General features: G+C 33.7%; 1 protein-coding gene and 1 long non-coding RNA gene across 16 annotated transcripts in view; one reads left to right on the top strand and one right to left on the bottom strand.

The window, feature by feature from the left end:
* Positions 1–582: 582 nt before the first annotated feature.
* Positions 583–2940, top strand: LOC146762128 (uncharacterized). The gene is made up of 2 exons (XR_014943034.1): positions 583–663; positions 2813–2940. It is a non-coding gene; the product is annotated as an uncharacterized LOC146762128 (long non-coding RNA).
* Positions 2941–4098: 1158 nt separating this feature from the next.
* DGKB (diacylglycerol kinase beta) overlaps positions 4099–19124 on the bottom strand; it is a 325927-nt gene continuing 310901 nt past the window's right edge. For 14 of the 15 annotated variants that reach the window (XR_014943032.1, XR_014943029.1, XR_014943031.1 and 11 more), the window contains 2 exons: positions 17082–17142; positions 4099–6477 (listed from right to left, as the gene is read on the bottom strand). Coding sequence is in view for 10 of the 15 variants with exons in the window: in XM_032443169.2 (XP_032299060.1) it covers positions 6370–6477; positions 17082–17142 (169 nt within the window). In the remaining 5 variants the exon portion in view is untranslated. The remainder of the gene's footprint in view (positions 6478–17081; positions 17143–19124) is intronic. The other variant, XR_014943030.1, reaches the window with a different exon arrangement.

The raw sequence follows: 19124 nt of genomic DNA, 5'->3' as shown, positions 1-19124 counted from the left end.
TATCTGCGTGTATACACTGCTCTGGGGTAAAACTCACCATAGTTCATTTTTACCCACCAAGTCCTCTCAGGCTACCCAGAATTAAAAAAATTCTGGCATTTCCTTCACTGATTTGCTTCACTGCTAAATTTAAATATACGGAAGTAAAGCTCAAGATCTTCCTTGAATTGCTTGCTTACGTACATGTACACCATAGACATAGGATATTCATCTCTAAATCAAAACTGTAGTCTTTACAATTCTAGAGCAGGAGAAAAGGATTGGAATTCACTCATTCACAAACACACACAAAAAAAGATCCACATCCACCCTATGGTATTTTAATTTTAGGATAACACCCACATCCTTTGCAACAGACAACCCAACAGTTGGGCAGAAAGGACAGCGGTAACGCTCATTTTGCAAAATACGATAGTCTCACTAAGAAACATACAAATCACCACTAATCTGTCTGCAGATGTGATTATTTATTTATTTATTTATTTATTTTTAGTTCATGTAAATAGGCTGACAAGCCTGCAGACTGACAACTTGCAGTTTCTTATTGACAGGCAAAAAAAAAAAAGGACCATAAATGTGTTTCACAAAGACAGTAAGCAGCATTCACTTCCCTGTCCAGAAAAGCTACTGATTACAGCAAATTTATATGTTGCTTCAGAGAATGTGAGTATGAACTTACGTTAAATAAATAAACAAATAACATTTACTTCAATGAGGTCAAACAGCAGCTAAGTATTTATTTTTAGTCATTATTAACTTTAGACAAAAACAAAAACAAAGAAAACAACTCTCCAAATCTTTGTTTCTCACTCAGATCTGACAAGTGTTCAGTGTTCACTATAAAACTCCTGCTTCACCATCAGTATAGCTACCACCTTTCTATAAATAAGAAAGACTGGTGATTATCACTTTTTGTATGAGTCATATTTAAAGTGCGCCCTGAGATGCTTCTCATGTAGTCTCTTTGAATCATGAATCAGAAAGAAAGGAAGCAGTCTCTGAAATACCACCATGCCGAGATTCTCCTTGCCTACAACATACCTATTATAGCTTCAAGCTGAAGGGCAGTTTCACAAAATGGAAGCTGATGGTCAATGTAGAAGTTTATCTTCCTCAGATACTCTTGTTAAATTAAGATAAACTGATAAAGCTCTGTCCATATCCCTACCACACATACAGAAATTCAGTAACTGCTACTTAACTCCCCAACAAAACTTTACTACCATGCATAATACATTATAATGAATTATTACTTTCTGAAATAAAAAGGGATTGTACTGAAATCTTCTACTTTTTTTTTTTTTAATTTATTTTTTATTTTTTTGAATTTTTTCTTTTTCTCCTGAAAGACACTGAAGCCACACTTCAATTTTGCTCCATGCCTGCAAAGGTAATGGTTCCTGCAAAAATACACATTACTACAAAAACATGACTACTCTTCTTCAGTCCTCTCAGCCCCACCTGGCATAGACATGACAAGAGGTGAAGGACTTGCTAAAAAGCAGAAGCTAGTTTCACAAAGAACCAAATCTGGAAATGGCTCTGTGATGCTACAGTGGCACAGTAATGATACACAACTCTACTCTAGCACAGTTCTCCATGAAGCCACTGTGAACTTGACAATACTTTTGCTACATCCAAGGAAAAAAGCTATCTGACAGCAAGTTGTTTCAGTTTTCCTGCCCCAAATGTTATCTTCTTCCAAAAAGCTCACTGGCCACAGAATAACTTCACAGGAGACATCAAACATACTTATTTAAAAATTAATTCAATATCCAGTAACTGATTGCTAATGAGGGTACATAACCCAGCAGGTCCACCATAGCAGAAGACCAGGTTTGGCAGAAACCAGATAATCTTGACAAACCTGGACAGAGCTTGCACTATCAGTCCTGCACAGCACATCCTCACATGCCATGAATTTTCACCTATTAGTTTACATCTCTTTAATGGAGATTTAGCTTCCAGATCTGGCATGTTTGATTTATTTTCCAGCCAGGGATACAGTAAGGCTTTTACTCACCTCAACAGGACCACAAGAAGTTTCCTTCCTTCTGTACAGGGAAAACAAAATGCTCTCAGACCTCGCAGAGCTAGAGACAAGTAGCAATTATCTGACAAGAGGTTGGCATGTTCTTTACCACTCTTGCATAAAACATGGAGCAGTTCTTCTTGTAACCACCTCAGCTTTCTAAATTCATTTATTAATTTTCCTGCTAACTGCTTGGCAGTTTTGCACAACTTACTTAATAGCAAGGCCAATTTTTATTTATTTATTTATTTTTTTCAAGTTATAAAAGCATCCAGAAATAAACAAAGACCTAGAAAATTCTTTACCTTTTTGAATACATATCATTTCTTTATTTCATTCACGAATCCTTCTCCCTTCACTGGAAAGGCTCAATGAGATACTACTTGGATCTAACTCCTATCACACTCCTCTCAAAAGAAAAGAAAAAGCAATAAAAAACAACAACAACACTATTCACATCCCTCATCCTAAATAGAACAAGAATCCAGATTAACCTAATTAATTTTGTTGGCACATCAATTCCCATTAGCCTTGAATAACTGAATAACTTTACCTGGTGCATCTCTGGTCCCACACAATTTCTGTGGTTTGCTTTTTACTTGCTCTTTTTCGCGTATCACTTTGAACATATATATATATATATATATATATATATATTTTTTTTTTTTTTCATTGCTTAGCAGAGTTCATCTCTGCTCTTCCCTGGATTTCTTGTCTAGAGGTAATTTTTATGGATTCTTTTAAATTTGTTTTTTATTCTTTTTTTTTTTTTTTTTTCAGATTTGCAGACATCTCATCTGTTCTTCAACTGTTTGAAAATTCATAGTCTCAGTATTAAAAGAAAGACAACAGCAACAACAAAACCCAACATAAGAATATAGTGAAATAAATAAATCAAAATTTAAAAAGGATGTTTTGTTTGTGTGTTTGTTTTCCTTTGTTTCTTATAATTTCAAACACGGATACTCTCATTGTAATTACTTCTTACACTGGAATTTTCAAATATGATGAACTTGGTGGCTTTATTTGCAATAGATAATTTTAAATATTAGGTAATTACTGGTATGACTTACATGTAATAAAACGGAGTTGATAAGAATGAGACAATGTTATAGGGCATCTACTTCAGTTTCAAAAACTAGTATTAAATGTTTTTTAGATCATCAAAGTCCTAAGTGTTTTAGCATGTTACCTGATCTAGCATGTGCAAACACATACACACTCCAATAAGCAGTCTAACTCCCCAGCTTTAAATAACTGCAACGGTATACATATAGATATCTTGCAAGTACTGGAAGCAATAAGATTGTATTTGTCTCTGTTCCAAATTCTGAGTTTAATAGGAACTCATGAACTGAAAGTGATGCGTTCCTCAGCATACTGGCCACCTGCAACATCCTACTAGGGAGATAAAAATTTGCAAATTCAGTGTCAGACATAATTCCTACAGTGTTGTAATTTCCATTCATGTTGTAAATGTCAGTAATGAGGCCTTAAAAAATTTCTCACTGGAAACTAAAATGTTTACAGGTAGTACTCCTAGTATCCAGTCAATATAAAAACAATTCATTTTTACAAACATATATTCATAGCTTCACTTCACCATATACAAAAATGTAATGTCATAATGTTTGTTCTGCATACACTGAAGTGGGGGGGGGGGGAGGGGGGGGGGGAAGTGAAATTCTCTTGCATTACGCCAAGCATTTTCCTTTCATAGTATGTTTTATATACTCTAAGCTTTCCATCGATACATTCAACTCAATCCTGGTTTTATATTATTAGAGGCCACTGTAAACAGATAAACACAATTTACAGATGGACAGGATGTCACTGATATAATGTGTCAATATGTATTATGATAGCTGCTCCGTTACATTTTGCTACCATAAGAATTTGATACAAACTGACAAACACATCTGATTTACCTTTTATACATCTAGTCAGAACTGTATGTAATTGTGATTACATGATTACTCATCTATTCCTCTTTAAATGAAAAAGCACGTTGTGAACAATTTGCTATTCAGACTGGCACTTTTAAAATTGCATACATTATTAAAGAGTAGCTTATATATCTTTTTATTTGTTTTCAGAGTTACAATGTTCATGAGATAATCATAGAGAACACATTATATATTATCATTAAACACATATTTGCCACAAAAAGTTAAGAGCATTGGTAGAAAATCCTACATCAAGTAATCTGAAAATATCACCTATAACCATAATTTCATAAAACCTATGTGCACTTTGTGTAATCTTCTTTTTGCAGATATCTTTACTACTGTAATCATAATAGTTTTTGTGTTTGTACATTTGCAATGCACTGGAAAAAGAGGAGTTTGCTAGTATGGTAACTAATTGGGCCCATCACTGGACCAAGAATGGGGAGCTAGAAGATCTTAATTTTAGCAAATTATTACCCCCCAATTTTTCTACCTAATGCTGAACACAACATTAATCAGTATTTACCTCCTAATTTTTAAAGAACATTTATCATATATTTCAAAATTATAATTCTTACCAACTATATACTGACTTTTATTTTGGCATCCATTGTATAAACTAGGATTCTGTTCAATTCTTACACTGAGGAAGAAATTATATCAACTTTATTTAAGCACATGCACAGTATCTTGCACTACAGAAAGATGAAATACTATTTTTTTTAGATGGATGAATTAATCAATAGAAAAATAGATTTAATAAATCATTAACATTTAAAAATCTAGATAAAAATGGAAAATCATGCATTCCAAGCAAAGTTTTACTTTTTGTTATTTTTTGATGAAATTTCTGAGAACTTAAGACATGCAGAGATGAGAAGCAGCTCACTCCGAGCAAAGAACAATGTTAAAACTGCACAGAAGTTTTGATTGAGACTGTTGATATGCAAGACTAATAAAGTTGCCATTCTTGGACTTCCCTTCAACATTAGACAGTGCTGTGCAAACCTCAGACAAATCCCTGCACTATGATTTCTAAGATGTTAGGAAGTCTCTCAGAGGGCCAAGTAAAAATCTGAAAAATGGTTTTCCCCCAGATTTATGACAAGAGATGTTTTTATTCCAGGCAATAGACTATGAAAGTGAAATAGATAATGGTTTATCTTTTCCTTAATATATTAATTCAGAGGACAAGTAAACTATGGATAGCATAGATGTATAAATAATAATTAAAATAAAATTAGACATACATTTAATTATCCAATGATTAAACTATGTATCTTTCCATATTTAGAATATGTGTTTACCAGCTTATTAAATAAATGAAAGTTGAGTATTTATTTGCAATTTAATTTTTTTTTTTCTATCCCAACATTTGTCTGGACATTGCTGACATAATCAAAAGAGCTCTAAATTTTCAGAGGTGAGTCTGTTCCAGTGATCTTAATTAATTATGCATTAACCCATTTCTCTGAAGCATCCTTCACTAAATCTTTGGTGGGAAATGCACTTTATTAGGCATGAGCTTTGGTTATTCATGTGCATACACACTATACTATTGGTCAACAATGCAGAATGATTTAAAGTTTGCCATGCTTCAGAGATGTGCTGCTCATTACAGTTATTCTAGAGTTTCATCAAATAACACTGATGGCTACTTTTGGAAATACTATTATCTTCAATCTTAGATTAATCTCTTTAACTGGATAATTTTTCTCAAACTTTCAGTGCCTTCAAGTCTTGCAAAAACCTACACAAGAATGATCGCAATCATTTGAATATTGCATACATTGAATTTGAAGTTTCCAGCAGGTAAAATTACCAAAATAAGATGTAAGATTTGAATACTTCGCTGAATAAAAATATTCTGAGGATAGAAACAAATGATAAAATAAAAGTTAATGAGACCTGTAATAAACATTTCTCTGAACCAGGTCTCATTGGTTATTGATGCGAAGGTGCTTGATTCAAGAGATACTACTGATCTTAGTGCATATGACCATTGTAATAGAAAAAAGCACACACACACAAAATAGAAATGTAATGGAGAGAAAATCAAGTTACCCATGGCATTCTCTTTCTATATTCCATGGCAGAATTATCTCACAGATTAATAAATGGTACTTCATGCAACAACAACAACAAAAAAAATGCTGCATCATTTTATATAAACATCTGCTTTCTTCATGCAAAATGCCTACAAACCTGTGACAATAACTTCTTTTTCTAATAGCATAATTTTACATTAGCTCAGTTACGGAAACTGCTAAATGAAAATCCATGAATTTGCAAGTAGAAGATATTCTAAAATCTTTGAAAGATTTCCAGCATAAGTATTCCAAAGCGCAACAAAGCTAAGTGATTTTCTAAAAACTAAACTACACAGACTTATTCCTTGCTGTGGTTCCTTGTTCTTTTGATGATAGAAGAGAAAAGACCAGTTTTTGGAGGAGGACCCATCAGCATAGGGGCTTGGTTCTTGTGGGTAATTTTTATCTGAGGGAAGAAAGAAGAAAATCACAGTTATCCCTTGAGCTAGTAAAATTCCTGTGTACAAGTATCTGAAATGCCTGAATCATCTTTACATACAGTTTCCAAAATTTCTTCATTTAATCAAGGAAGGAAAAATACCTCTGTTTTTTTTTTGTTTTTGTTTTTGTTTTTGTTTTTTTTTTTTTGAATGATGATACAAATGCAGTAAGCCAATATATGTATTATCACTGTCACCACAAATACTTTCAATTATACATGCAATCAATGTTAAAAATAGTATACAAAAAATGCAGGCCAATATCTGATCTTACTTCTTGACTATGGGACTTAGTGCTTGCAGTTGAATATTTTACATGTATAGAAGATGAATGAGAATTTAAAAGTTGGAAAGGACATACATGCTGAAAGACCAAGCTTTTGCCTATTACTAAGATACGGGCTTTATCATTGTATCCCTTGTTTACATTTCTAATCAAGCTGTACCTGTTTTCTAACACAGGACACTGTTTAATTTCAAAACAAGCACTATGAATGAAAGTAAAATATTAACACTACAAAAGGGGTCAAAAAGGAAGAACCAGTGTTCTAATTTGTTCATTAATTATTATTAGAATAGACTCAAATATTGAAAAGCCTATTTAAAACACTTTTCAAGACTGTTCTAAAGCCACCCATTTTTGATTTCTCTGATAGAAAACTACGAATCACCTTATATGAGACAACCTTAAAGTAGATTATGTCTGCAATTTTCTCTAATTCAAGTCTAAATTAGAGAAGACATTTTATGAATGTATGCTATGCTCAAAGCTAATTGAAAGCAATTATCAAAGTGGCATTTTGTCTGTGACTTTAAGATACATTGTAAGATAATAAATGATTCTCATTATGTAATAAAAAGGTCACATCTTGCCTTTGGGCTAGTGACGCTAAGAGTTTTTCAAAAGCAATCCAAGACATTTTCTTTAGTGAACTACGACTAATACAAGAACCATCACTTATTAAATATCAGTTGTCATCTGCATAGTACCCACATCAGAGATGGGTATTTCTTTCAAAAAGAAACACCACCTCATTAAAAACTGGAAAAATATATCTCTTAAAGTGCACACCTGACATTTTCAAGTTAAAATGAATATCCTTCACTTGTCATTCACTAATAGTAATGAAACAAAAAATGTATGTCACGTGGACAGGCTCATTAAAATATAGATCAGGACATTTCTTGGGGTGGAAATTTACATTACAGTATAAAGAACTTGAAACATAAAAATCTCAACAGAATTAGAAAGTTTATTTAACTCAGTTAGAGCCTTTAGGTTATTCTCCAAATGTTCATTTTCATGCCACCTTTGTACACTAATCTTGAACTTCATATGTGAGTTCTTGTCAAGATTCTTCATTAGTATCAAATTTAGAATGCTTTTTTATTATTATCAATTTTTATTTTTATTATTTATTTATTAATTTTTCAACCTAGATTAATTTCACACAGAAAATAACTCCTGCTTTCAAAGACTGGCATAACATATTTTCTCACATAAAATTCTGCTTCAGGCACCAATTTGGAAGCCAAATCTTGGGGTAAGCTGGCATTCTTCCATTGGTGTCATGTTAAACTAGTTGATGATCTGGTCCTGAAAAACTGTCTCAAGTATTTCTGTAACTTTCATATGCTTCATAAGACATATTTTGTGTTTCAGGAGCAATGATGACATCAGCCTGATCCTGAGGACTGACACCTGAAATAACCTGCAGATGTGGCAAGTGAATTCTTTGAGTCATGAGTGTTCAGCACACTACAAGATTTGGCCATGATGAGGCAATAGAAATGTTTTCAGAATTTCTTTCAGAAGTAAATCATTGTAATTCCACCTTAAAATGAATAAAAGAGCAAAGCTCAAAAGATGGCTTTAGTATGAAGAGGTGAGATAATTCTGAGACCTCATACAGATTGCATGTTAGATGGGGCTCTTCAGTGCTGCTGAGAGTGAATGTAATTACATATTGAGAAAATATTTATCATTTGTAATGCTCTTTTTTGGCTTGAGCCATCTGTTTCAGAGAACATGACCTCTTCAGTATGTTGTATCCTATCAGCCAAGATCAGCCAAGTCGCGTGAATGAGATTAACCACTCATGCATATGAGGATGGAGTCCTATATACATTTTTCTATGACACATTTTCAACTCCTGTAAATTGGCCACATTCCAGTGACATAAAATACTATACATTCTGAAAATAATAATGAAAAAAAAAGTCAAAGTATATTTTTTTACTTATGCACAATAGTGTAAGTTAACAATGTATTGGTTAACAATGATAACCATTAATTTCTTATTATCCTGAAGATAAAAGGTATATTTATATATTTACATATATATTTTATTTTTATGTCATAAAAAGATCAGTCTTTTTGTAACAGACACTGTACAATAGCACATTGCCCAAAAGATACCTAGTCTTAAGACTATCAGGCAACATTTCAGTCCCAGGCTCTTATTTCTGCTTCTTTTTGCATACTGGCAATAGTAGCAGAGGGTGTTGTGTGTTGGTGAGAAGTGAATGTATATACTTAAAGCCTAGCAGGTAAAGTGGGGCCAAAAACATAGAGAGCTCTAACTTTCATCACATGGATTTTTTTGCTCCTGCTGCAAGTAACTTCATGTCTTTAGTATCAGTAGCACAATGTTTAAAGCTTTAAAATGCTTTGAATAAGACACACTAGTTTGTTGTTTTTCATTCTTCTAAGGCAAACCTGTGACTTCCTTGAACAATGCGCAAACAAAACTAGAGAAAAAGAGTGGTCAGAAAAAAAAACAAAACAAAACACAAAAAGTTCAAACCATAACCTAACATTTTTAGTAGCTGATGATGTCCTGACAAACATACTCATGCAAAATAGTCATGAATACTTGAAATTTTTAGAGATTGTTTATCCAAGTCCACTGAAAGCATAGAGGATATTTTAAACATAAAATAGAGAAGTGAGTGAAATTTTTTGGAGGAAAAATGCAATAGAATACTTTTATTTACAAATTTGGAAGAAATTTAAAAGTACAAAAAATTAGTAAATAACATAATTTCATTTAGGAAGAATTTAGGAAGAATTTAGAAAGACACATGAATTGCTAATATATCTTGATCTCTCTCTCTCTCTTTTTTTTTTTTTTAATTAAAACCCTCATACACAACAATCACAGTATCACACAGTATCACAGTTTCCGTGTGGGTTGGAAGGGACCTTAGAGATCAACCCCCGGGATTCAAGCCTCTGTGTAGCAGAGCGGCACTTCTACCACTTGCACCACAGGGGGGATCTGAACCTGGGCCTCCGGTGTTGCAAGCGGCATTCCTACCACTGTGCCACCGAGGCACAGTATATTGTAGACATATACATAATGTATATTTACAACTGTAAAGGACAGAACTGTTTTTCTTTTGTTGTCTCAAAGCTTGCTTCATGAGGCCTTCGTGATGATAAGACTCTGACTGACAACTGTTAGGTATCCTGGAGGGCGGATGGTGGGTGTCATTGTGCCATAGTGTTTCTGCTTACGACCGCAAAGATAAGCAGAAACGGGAAGAGCAGTCTTCCTCAGGGGTGCTGCTCGAAGGAGTGGACCACTGCAGAAGGCGATAGCGCTTGTGTCTTGCAACAGAGATCCCCTCATCCCTCCTTGCTGGCTCATCTGTGGGCCAGGAATGCCACAAAAGCTAGTTGTAAATCATCTTTCGAGGAGTGTTTGCCTGTTTGTTCGGAAGTTCACTACTTCCCCCAAAAAATGGTGAGCTGTAATCCTCAAACTTCAAAGAAGAAAAGGAGAAAAACCCCCACCGAAATGGGGGATAAAAGGCTCTTGCTAAACTGGGGACTTTGGAGACAAACTCCCAAAGACACCTTTGACGGAGAATTCCCTGAGGGGAAAACCTCGTCGGAAGAACCCCCGGGACCGGCTTGCTGCAGAGCTCCCTGGCTGTCTCCCATCCCCTGCGGTGATCAGATGAGTTCCTGAGATCATCGGACCTACTGTGTACCTCGCTGGACCCACGGTGGTGACTATCTCTTTTGCTCTCTGCAGAGACTCCTTGCTTATATTTCCTGCTTTTTCTATCGCCTACCTTCCCTTCCCCATCTCCCTAAAAACGGCTAGGACTTCAATAAACTGGTTGGACCAACATTTGAACCATTGCTTCTTAATCTCATGACGGGTATACGCATATCAAAGAACCTTGCCTCCCTCCTACAAATTGGAGTGAGACAACAACTCAGGCTGTTGAAGCTACTGGCAAAAGTCTAATTCACTAACCAAAATCAAACCATTTTCATGACCAAAAAAACTTAATGGACTGCTGTATCTTGTACACAAGCTTAGCAGGAAAATACTGCACTTGTATTTTGAAATCACCTTTCTACCACTAGAAAGTGCGTCTAACAACATATTCATGGGAAGGGACAAAAGATTCATTAAAAAGTAAAATTCTTAAAAAAGAATTAGGTTTTCATTCTACTTTGGTAAAGGGGCAGGAAGAATATTTATAAATGCATATGATATTTATAAATGCATAAAACAGAAATTTGTTTTGGGGCAGGTCAGAGTTTCAAAATATGTCTTGAAGCCACATTAACACAACACATCCACTCAATAAAATGCTGAAAACATCAATATTTTTAGTGTAAAAGTAACCTCTTTAAGGTCAATCAGTTTTCCATATATGCTAATATTTTGACAGTATGTGCTAGCTCTCTCTGTGCTTCTGACTTCACAGAATGCCTAAATACTTTATATTAGCAGAGAAATACAATTACTAGCTGCAATGCTAATTAAAAATATAAAACTGAGAGTGAAGACAATCAGCTGTGCTTGTAATAGTTCAATTAATATTGAAAAACTCTGTATTCTATGGGTAAAGAGATGGCAGAAATCCTTAAAATACCTTAAACAAGTACAAAAACCTTAAGAAACCCTTTAAAAAAAAAAAACAAAACACAACAACACACTAAAGCATTAAAAACAAAACAAAACAACAAAACAAAACAAAAAAGATTGGATTATGAGCAGGATTTGGCTGTTGACAGGTTTGATGGTAGAGATAATTTTCCAGTTTGGATGCCCTTTTCTTTGCTCCTCTCTTCACAGAAAATAGATGGATGCAACACTTCTGTATCACAGGAGTGGCAAATACTTTTATCTTGTAGATGATCAAGAGCTGTACTGGGTGATCGAATGTAGGCAGTGGTATAAAAATTAACCTGAGACTTGCATTATGTGACATTTTGGTCAAATCACTCAGGTCTAGATCAGTTGTTTTAAATATAGCATTATGCAACACACCTTTTAAAGAAATTTCTTAACAATATTATTGTGGAAAGTGCAATCAAATCTAATCAGTTTGGCATTAATTAAGCACTAATAATATACTCTAGTCTCTCTCCTAAGTAGTGTGATCCGTTTCCCCTTCACACAGGTAGATTGGAAAACATTACGGTGTCATCATAATTTTTAAACATACTGAGAAAATGACAGAGCTGCAAAATTAAAATAAATGATTAATGGCATTTTTTTCATGTTTTGTACTAATAGGTATCACTGAGGTTTTAAATTAATAGAGCTGTCAAGCTTTGGGTTGTTACAGATCCAGTGCAGAACTAAAATGGAAATTATGTATTCCACAGACACCTAAAGATGACACTTCAGAATATTTCAAATTTTAATTAGTAGGTGCAATTGTTTTTTTCTCCCTCCTCCCTAAAACCACTGGAAATTAATTGGCAATTAGTCTCAACTAATTCTTTTCTTAGCAATCTGAACTGGAAAGAAAGGTGCATTACACGCTAGCGTATTTGTCTGGGGTGCAGAAAGCACACATGCAGTAAATTGCTTTGTCAATTACAATAACTACTGTTATGAAATTAAGAAAAAAAAATGCATAGGTAAACAAAGCTAATTAATGTGCAGTGTACCTGTGAACACAAAAAATAATGCCCAGCTGCATGATATAAAGTGTTAGAGGCACAATAAACCACTGTGGTCTTGAAACACAAACATATACACGATGTTGTGGGTAAAAAGTGCAGCATTTCATTATAACACCTCTTCTTTTTCTAGCTTCCATTCTAGAACTTCATTTGGAGGTTAACTTTGTCACACCTGTCTATCACTGTACTAACACAAGCCACCACACCTATGACTTAGTTTATCTTTGCTCAAAAGAAACAGATAAAAGTTTAATTTCCCACTATATATATAAAAATAATATTACTTTCAGTGACATTCATAGATGATACTTTACAAACTGATAATCTGTAAAAACAGCTGCAACTTCTTCATAGCATCATAGAATGGCTTGGGTTGGAATGGCCCTCCATGGATCTACACCAAAACAAATCTATGACTGTCCCTCTTATTTATTTATTCATTTATTTATTTATTTATCTATCTATTTATTTATTTATTTATTTATTTATTTACAACTAGCCCTAGAGTATCATGAATATAGTTAAAAGTACTTTCATTTTTGTTTCTGTCTGGACTTAACTACAAAGGTGGGACCTCACTGAGTCCTTTGCACTCACACTCCACATCTTTACGGACAAAAGTCATGGCTAAAGAAACCATATATTCATTCATTCAAACTTTAAGGTGCATACAAATCCTAATATACTGAAATATAATTTCTGAGTTCCATTATTATATGGCTTCCTGAAAGTTTTCCTATCAGTAAATAATTCTAAAAAATGCTATTAGAGATAAATATTTCAGATGATTATTTTTCTGCCAACACTCTGAATATGGATAACCATTTTCATTCCTTCATCAAGGCAATATTCTTTCACGTTTTGTACTCATTTCTCTCTTCATTTTAATCTAATGATACTAGCAGCTTGACATAACAGACATGATGCCATTCAAGTCAGGAATAGATGAAGGAACTGAAATCACAGTTATTAAGATGGAATATTCCTATAGATTTTTCAAAACAACGCTAATATTTTACGTAGCTAAATTGAAAGATTACTTTTCTTTGAAAAATCCTGATAGCTAAAGCTACAGGTTTATTGAATTAACTTGAGAGTCTTTGAAGTTTCATTACTATTAATGACCTGTTTGGAGATCAGGTGAAACCATAGATATCTTTCATGTAGCTATATTTGTCTGGGAGAACTCTGATAGAATTTCCTCCTCAGCTAATCAGACAAGATGTTTAACATAACATTAACATTATCATCTTTCCTTGTCCCAAAGACTTTTCTATTAAAAAAAAAAAAAAAAAAAAAAAAAAAAAAAAAAAAAAAAGCAGTGAAAACAGTACAATTTGATGCTCAGATTCTGCATCTTATTATACACCGCACAAAGTGACTTTGTCAGACTGCAATCTGTGTTGTATTCAACACATTCAGTAATTCTGGATATTAGATTTTTAGACTGAGGCAACTCACAGAGCCTATAGGAATACATTCATGCTCTCTTTTAGGGATGGTAGGTGATTGTGCAGTATGAGAGCGTAAGAGATAATAAAAGAACAACACAGCAATTTCTTTAGTACTAAAACTGATCTCCTTTTCATTCTTTTCTTTTTCTTTTCTTTTCTTTCTTTTCTTTTCTTTTCTTTTCTTTCTTTTCTTTTCTTTTTTCTTTCTTTCTTTTCTTTTCTTTTCTTCCTTTCCCTTCCCTTCCCTTCCCTTCCTTCCCTTCCCTTCCCTTCCCTTCCCTTCCCTTCCCTTCCCTTCCCTTCCTTCCCTTCCCTTCCCTTCCCTTCCCTTCCCTTCCCTTCCCTTCCCTTCCCTTCCCTTCCCTTCCCTTCCCTTCCCTTCCCTTCTTTTTCTTTTCTTTTCTTTTCTTTTCTTTTCTTTTCTTTTCTTTTCTTTTCTTTTCTTTTCTTTTCTTTTCTTTTCTTTTCTTTTCTTTTCTTTTCTTTTCTTTTCTTTTCTTTTCTTTTCTTTTCTTTTCTTTTCTTTTTTTTTCTTCCCTTCCCTTCCCTTCCCTTCCCTTCCCTTCCCTTCCCTTCCCTTCCCCTTCCCTTCCCTTCCCTTCCCTTCCCTTCCCTTCCCTTCCCTTCCCTTCCCTTCCCTTCCCTTCCCTTCCCTTCCCTTCCCTTCCCTTCCCTTCCCTTCTTTCTTTTTTCTTTCTTTTCTTTTCTTTTCTTTTCTTTTCTTTTCTTTTCTTTTCTTTTCTTTTTCTTTTCTTTTCTTTTCTTTTCTTTTCTTTTCTTTTCTTTTCTTTTCTTTTCTTTTCTTTTCTTTTCTTTTCTTTTCTTTTCTTTTCTTTTCTTTTTCTTTTTCTTTTTCTTTTTCTTTTTCTTTTTCTTTTTCTTTTTCTTTTTCTTTTTTTTTTCTTTTTTTTACTTATTTATTGAGTCCATTCTTTCCTTTTAGGGAGACACTGTCTCCGTGAGAGAAGGGGCAGGAGAAACAGGAAAGGTAAACCTGTTGATTTCTTTGGTGGGAAATATACTTCCAAGCCTGTATTGGTAGCCTGTATCCCATACATAATGGATTTAATGCAGCCTTAGTCTGTATAATGGAATATAGCAGAAGATTTTTGATGAGGTTGAACCTGATTTCTTGAGAAATCATTTGCAAAATGCTCTCATTTGTACCAAAACATGAAGAAGAAACAGAAAAGGACTTCTAAGTTCAGCCACTTGCGACTTGTGGCAATGTTGATTAAATACATGCTGACTGTATTAATTTCCCACTTGATCTCTCAAATTTTTTTAGGTCAGCCCCTAGAACTACTCAACTTAATGGAAAACAAAATTCCTGATATCACTATGTATTTCAAAATCAAATGTGTTAGTCAGCATTATTGGAGGGGAAGAGATAGCAGTCTTTTTTTCAACAATAACTTTATGTCTGAAGCATTCAAGAATAAAAAAGCTGAGGCTCAGCTCTCCTGTCTGACTGTCCAGACATGATCACAAGAGATAGTTTCCAGAGGAAGGTATATGCTACTCCTATCCCTCTTTAATTGGACAGGAATAATTATCAGTAATAATTTACTGTTTCCTTAAGGCAGTAATTGAAATGTAAGAACTTCTCTTTTTCCAGGTTTGTCCTCAGTTGTGCAGGCAGTTTCTGCTATCATTATCAATCAGATAGCAGGGATTTTATACAGAGCAAGCAAGCAAGACAAAAATAAGCACATCTTATTGCCAGCTCCCTTCTAGAAGTTCTATTCTGTAATATGGTAACTAAAAAACTATATGTCATTCTCTTGAACAAGTAAATGCTGGGAAAAGCACTGTCCTGCAATGAACCACTGCTGTAGAAGAGATAAAGAGAGAAGATAATGGTATCAAACTCCAAAAGTTTTATTGATGTGCATCAGAAGATCCCCACTGTTCTGCCTTTGCACAGCGTGTGTCTACATGATTCCCTGCTCGTTGCAGTACCATAGTACTTACCACAGAGAATTTGATTTCAAGCACTTTCCCCAGTGTTCAGCTGTACACTACAGAATATTCAGCAAACCTGGACTATCACAACTCTTCTTTCCTCTTAGCCTATCCATTATCAGCTCCCAGGCTTGTTAGCACATTACTGAAGGTGCTTCCTTTTATTTCTCTATGTTGCCTTTAACTTTTTTTTTTTTTTAACTTTTTTTAACTTATGTTGCTTCTAACTTTACTAGAGACAAAGATAATGCAAGTGTAAAACATCCTAAATTTGGAGAATAACTCTCTCCTGTGGCAGAATACCTTCTTCCTTGGCACATTACAGTCACTTACAAACTGTAAGGTGACACAGACTCAACTACTTAACAGTACAGATTTTCTTTAGTAAAAGTCAGTAAAACTGCATATTAAAGCTACTATGACTACATTCTATGACAAAAAGCTTAAAATTCTTCAACATCTTGACCTGCTTCATTACTCTCTGTAATTTGTCAAAGACAGATGACAATGGAGAGCTCTTAGTGCTCTAACTTTATTGTGGCACTCCCTCAACTGAACAAAGTAACCAGAGTTACTCAAAGAATCTGCTCTGAGTAAGCTCTTCCCTAATTGATCAAATTTGGAGGAATGGATTACTTCTTTTTTATTTACCTTCATTTCTTCTTTAAGATTATTTTTACTTATTATTTCTGTTATATAATTCAAAGAGTACAGTCGAGACTTCAGCTTTAAATACAATGTTCTTGTTATGAACCCTCAAACACACAGTGGAAATCTTGCCTGAATTTTTACAGAATAATTATTTACTTATTAGCATCAAAACTCACATTGGTTCTTCCTCAGTAATGCAACAAGAGACTAAAAATAATACAACATCAGAAATAAATGATCACATTGGGTGAAGCTATGCACCCTCTGTCCTTTTATTCCATCCTAGCCTTTAGAAAAATACATCATGATAAACTGAAAAGGTGGTAGGTGTTGATCTGTACAATAACAGCATATGAACATGTTAGTTAAGTAATTGAATTAATGCTGATGATACAGGTTTTCTCTTAAACTGCAAGATATTGTTTCTTTCACTTCAAGGAATGGAATTATATAAATCAGTAAATATAAATGGCTACAGTAATTTTTGTAATTAAAAAAAAAAAAAGAAGTTTATGTACTTTTTGTTTAGTCCTCTTCCCATAGATTACTGTTTCCTTACCGTGCAGGGGGTTTGCATCCAAGGTTCCCCATCTATCTGCATAGGCAGAGACTTGCTGGTCCTAAAGTGATACATTTCATAAAATAAGAAAATGCAACTTGACAAAACTGATAAATATACTTTTAAGGAGACATATGTGATGGCACACACATATACACCAGATTTATGCAAGCTTCTATTTAATCTCCAACATGCTTACAAAAGTAAATGAGTTGCTTAGTAGGCAGACACCTTGTACACTTCTTGCTATACTCTACTCTCTCATGAGAGAATAGTCTTCAATTTGTGAAATAAAGAGAGAATTATGCAATAACTTCAAGAAAAAAAAACACCACAACAAAACAACAAAACAACATTAACAGGAATAGAAAAAAAAACAAGGAAATCTCTTGCTATTATTTTAAATTTAGACTGAATACTATAAGGGAGAAATAAATCTTAGCTCTAATATTTCTTTACTAAAATCACGAAAGACATTTTCACGCTTATGTTTAACACCAGGTTAGACAGATCAGTAGCAACAGACAATTCTACTGTGTTCAGAAGATTTAATTTACCATGTTCTAGATTTAAATTGTAAGTAAAGGCTCACTGATTTTAATATTAATGTTCAGATAGCATTTTATGCCTACTTTTCAGTACCATATTTAGAAAAGCATAGACAAATGATAAGAAGAAAATAAAATTCAAAAATAATGATCTTTTTGATGACCTTTTTCAACTCTATATTTCTGTGTTACAGTCTGAACAATACAATATAACATGGAGCAATCAATTCTAACAATGAAAAAATGAGTCAGTTGATCACTCATGATTATTATCAGCAGAAATTCTAGCTTGGACATTATTTACAAATGACTAGCAGGTTGTAGAGTTAACCACAGTCATCAACAGCCAGAAGAAAAAGAAGGAAAGAACATTCAATGAAGTCTCACAAAAGTTTGAAATAATTCTAGTTCTTTTGCAGTTCTTGTTGATTTGAGATTATAAATATTGTATCTTACTATCCAGGGAAGGCTGGAATGAATGGCTTTGCATACTCATTTCTCTTCCTCACCCTCATAAGAGAGCAATTTGAAGCTAGAATCACCCAGTCCTTTAGAATAGTCTCAAAACTGCCACAAAATTCAGGAATTCCTACTTACTATCTTTAAATTTTGACTTCCACCCTTCTGCTAATTATCATACTTGGTATAAAATTTCAGTCTTTATGTTCTCATTCTATAACTTTCAACTTATTATAATTTTGCAAAATTCTTCCTGAAAAAATCTGTACTGATGAAAGTGAATTCCTTTTTTTGTTTTTTTCTCAGCCCTTATTTAATCCGAAAGTTAGAATATATATATATTTTTTTCTTAAGATTGAATCCAAATTTCCTCTTGTCAGCATTAGCATAGTAAGTGATATAACACAACTAGGTTAATCCACTCCACTGCTCATAGCATATTGATGTATTTATTAATAGTAACTTGCCAGTGTTCAGTAAATAACAAATGAATTAAAAAGAGCACTTTGACTTCCATGGATCAAAGAAGTGCTTTACAAATATTAATTATATGCTACTATTCTCTGGTGAGAAATGCATTACAAATGGGTTAAAATGCGTCAAAGTAACCTTAAATGCCTTTTTGCTCTATTCTGCACAGAGTGTATGTCAATAAAATAAAATAAACCAGGTTTTTCATACATTACTCCTCCCCCAACTGCTTAACAGTATTTCTTCATAGGTTGAAATGACAGTTGAATACAACATGCAAAACCTGAATGTAAACACCTCCTTTCTTTCCTTTCTTCTTTCTTTCTTTCTGGACACATTTAAAGCAAGAAAGATTTATGGGCACATGAAAATGTGTAAATTACATTTCCATAAGTAGATAGATTACATTCTATATTATATTCTATATAATGTTTCTATTTAGAATACATCATGTAGGAAATGAATAAATACATTTAATATACAAAATAATACTCTCATTAGTATTACGTTCAGATATTAAGACTATTAAACAATTAAATATAGTGTAATATAAGTGTAATATAAT

This window comes from Coturnix japonica, chromosome 2 (assembly GCF_054131305.1).
Source record: "Coturnix japonica strain WE chromosome 2, WE-NBRP24, whole genome shotgun sequence".
In the NCBI taxonomy this organism is placed as follows: Eukaryota; Metazoa; Chordata; class Aves; order Galliformes; family Phasianidae; genus Coturnix; species Coturnix japonica.
This window is presented reverse-complemented; position numbering and strand designations above follow the sequence as displayed.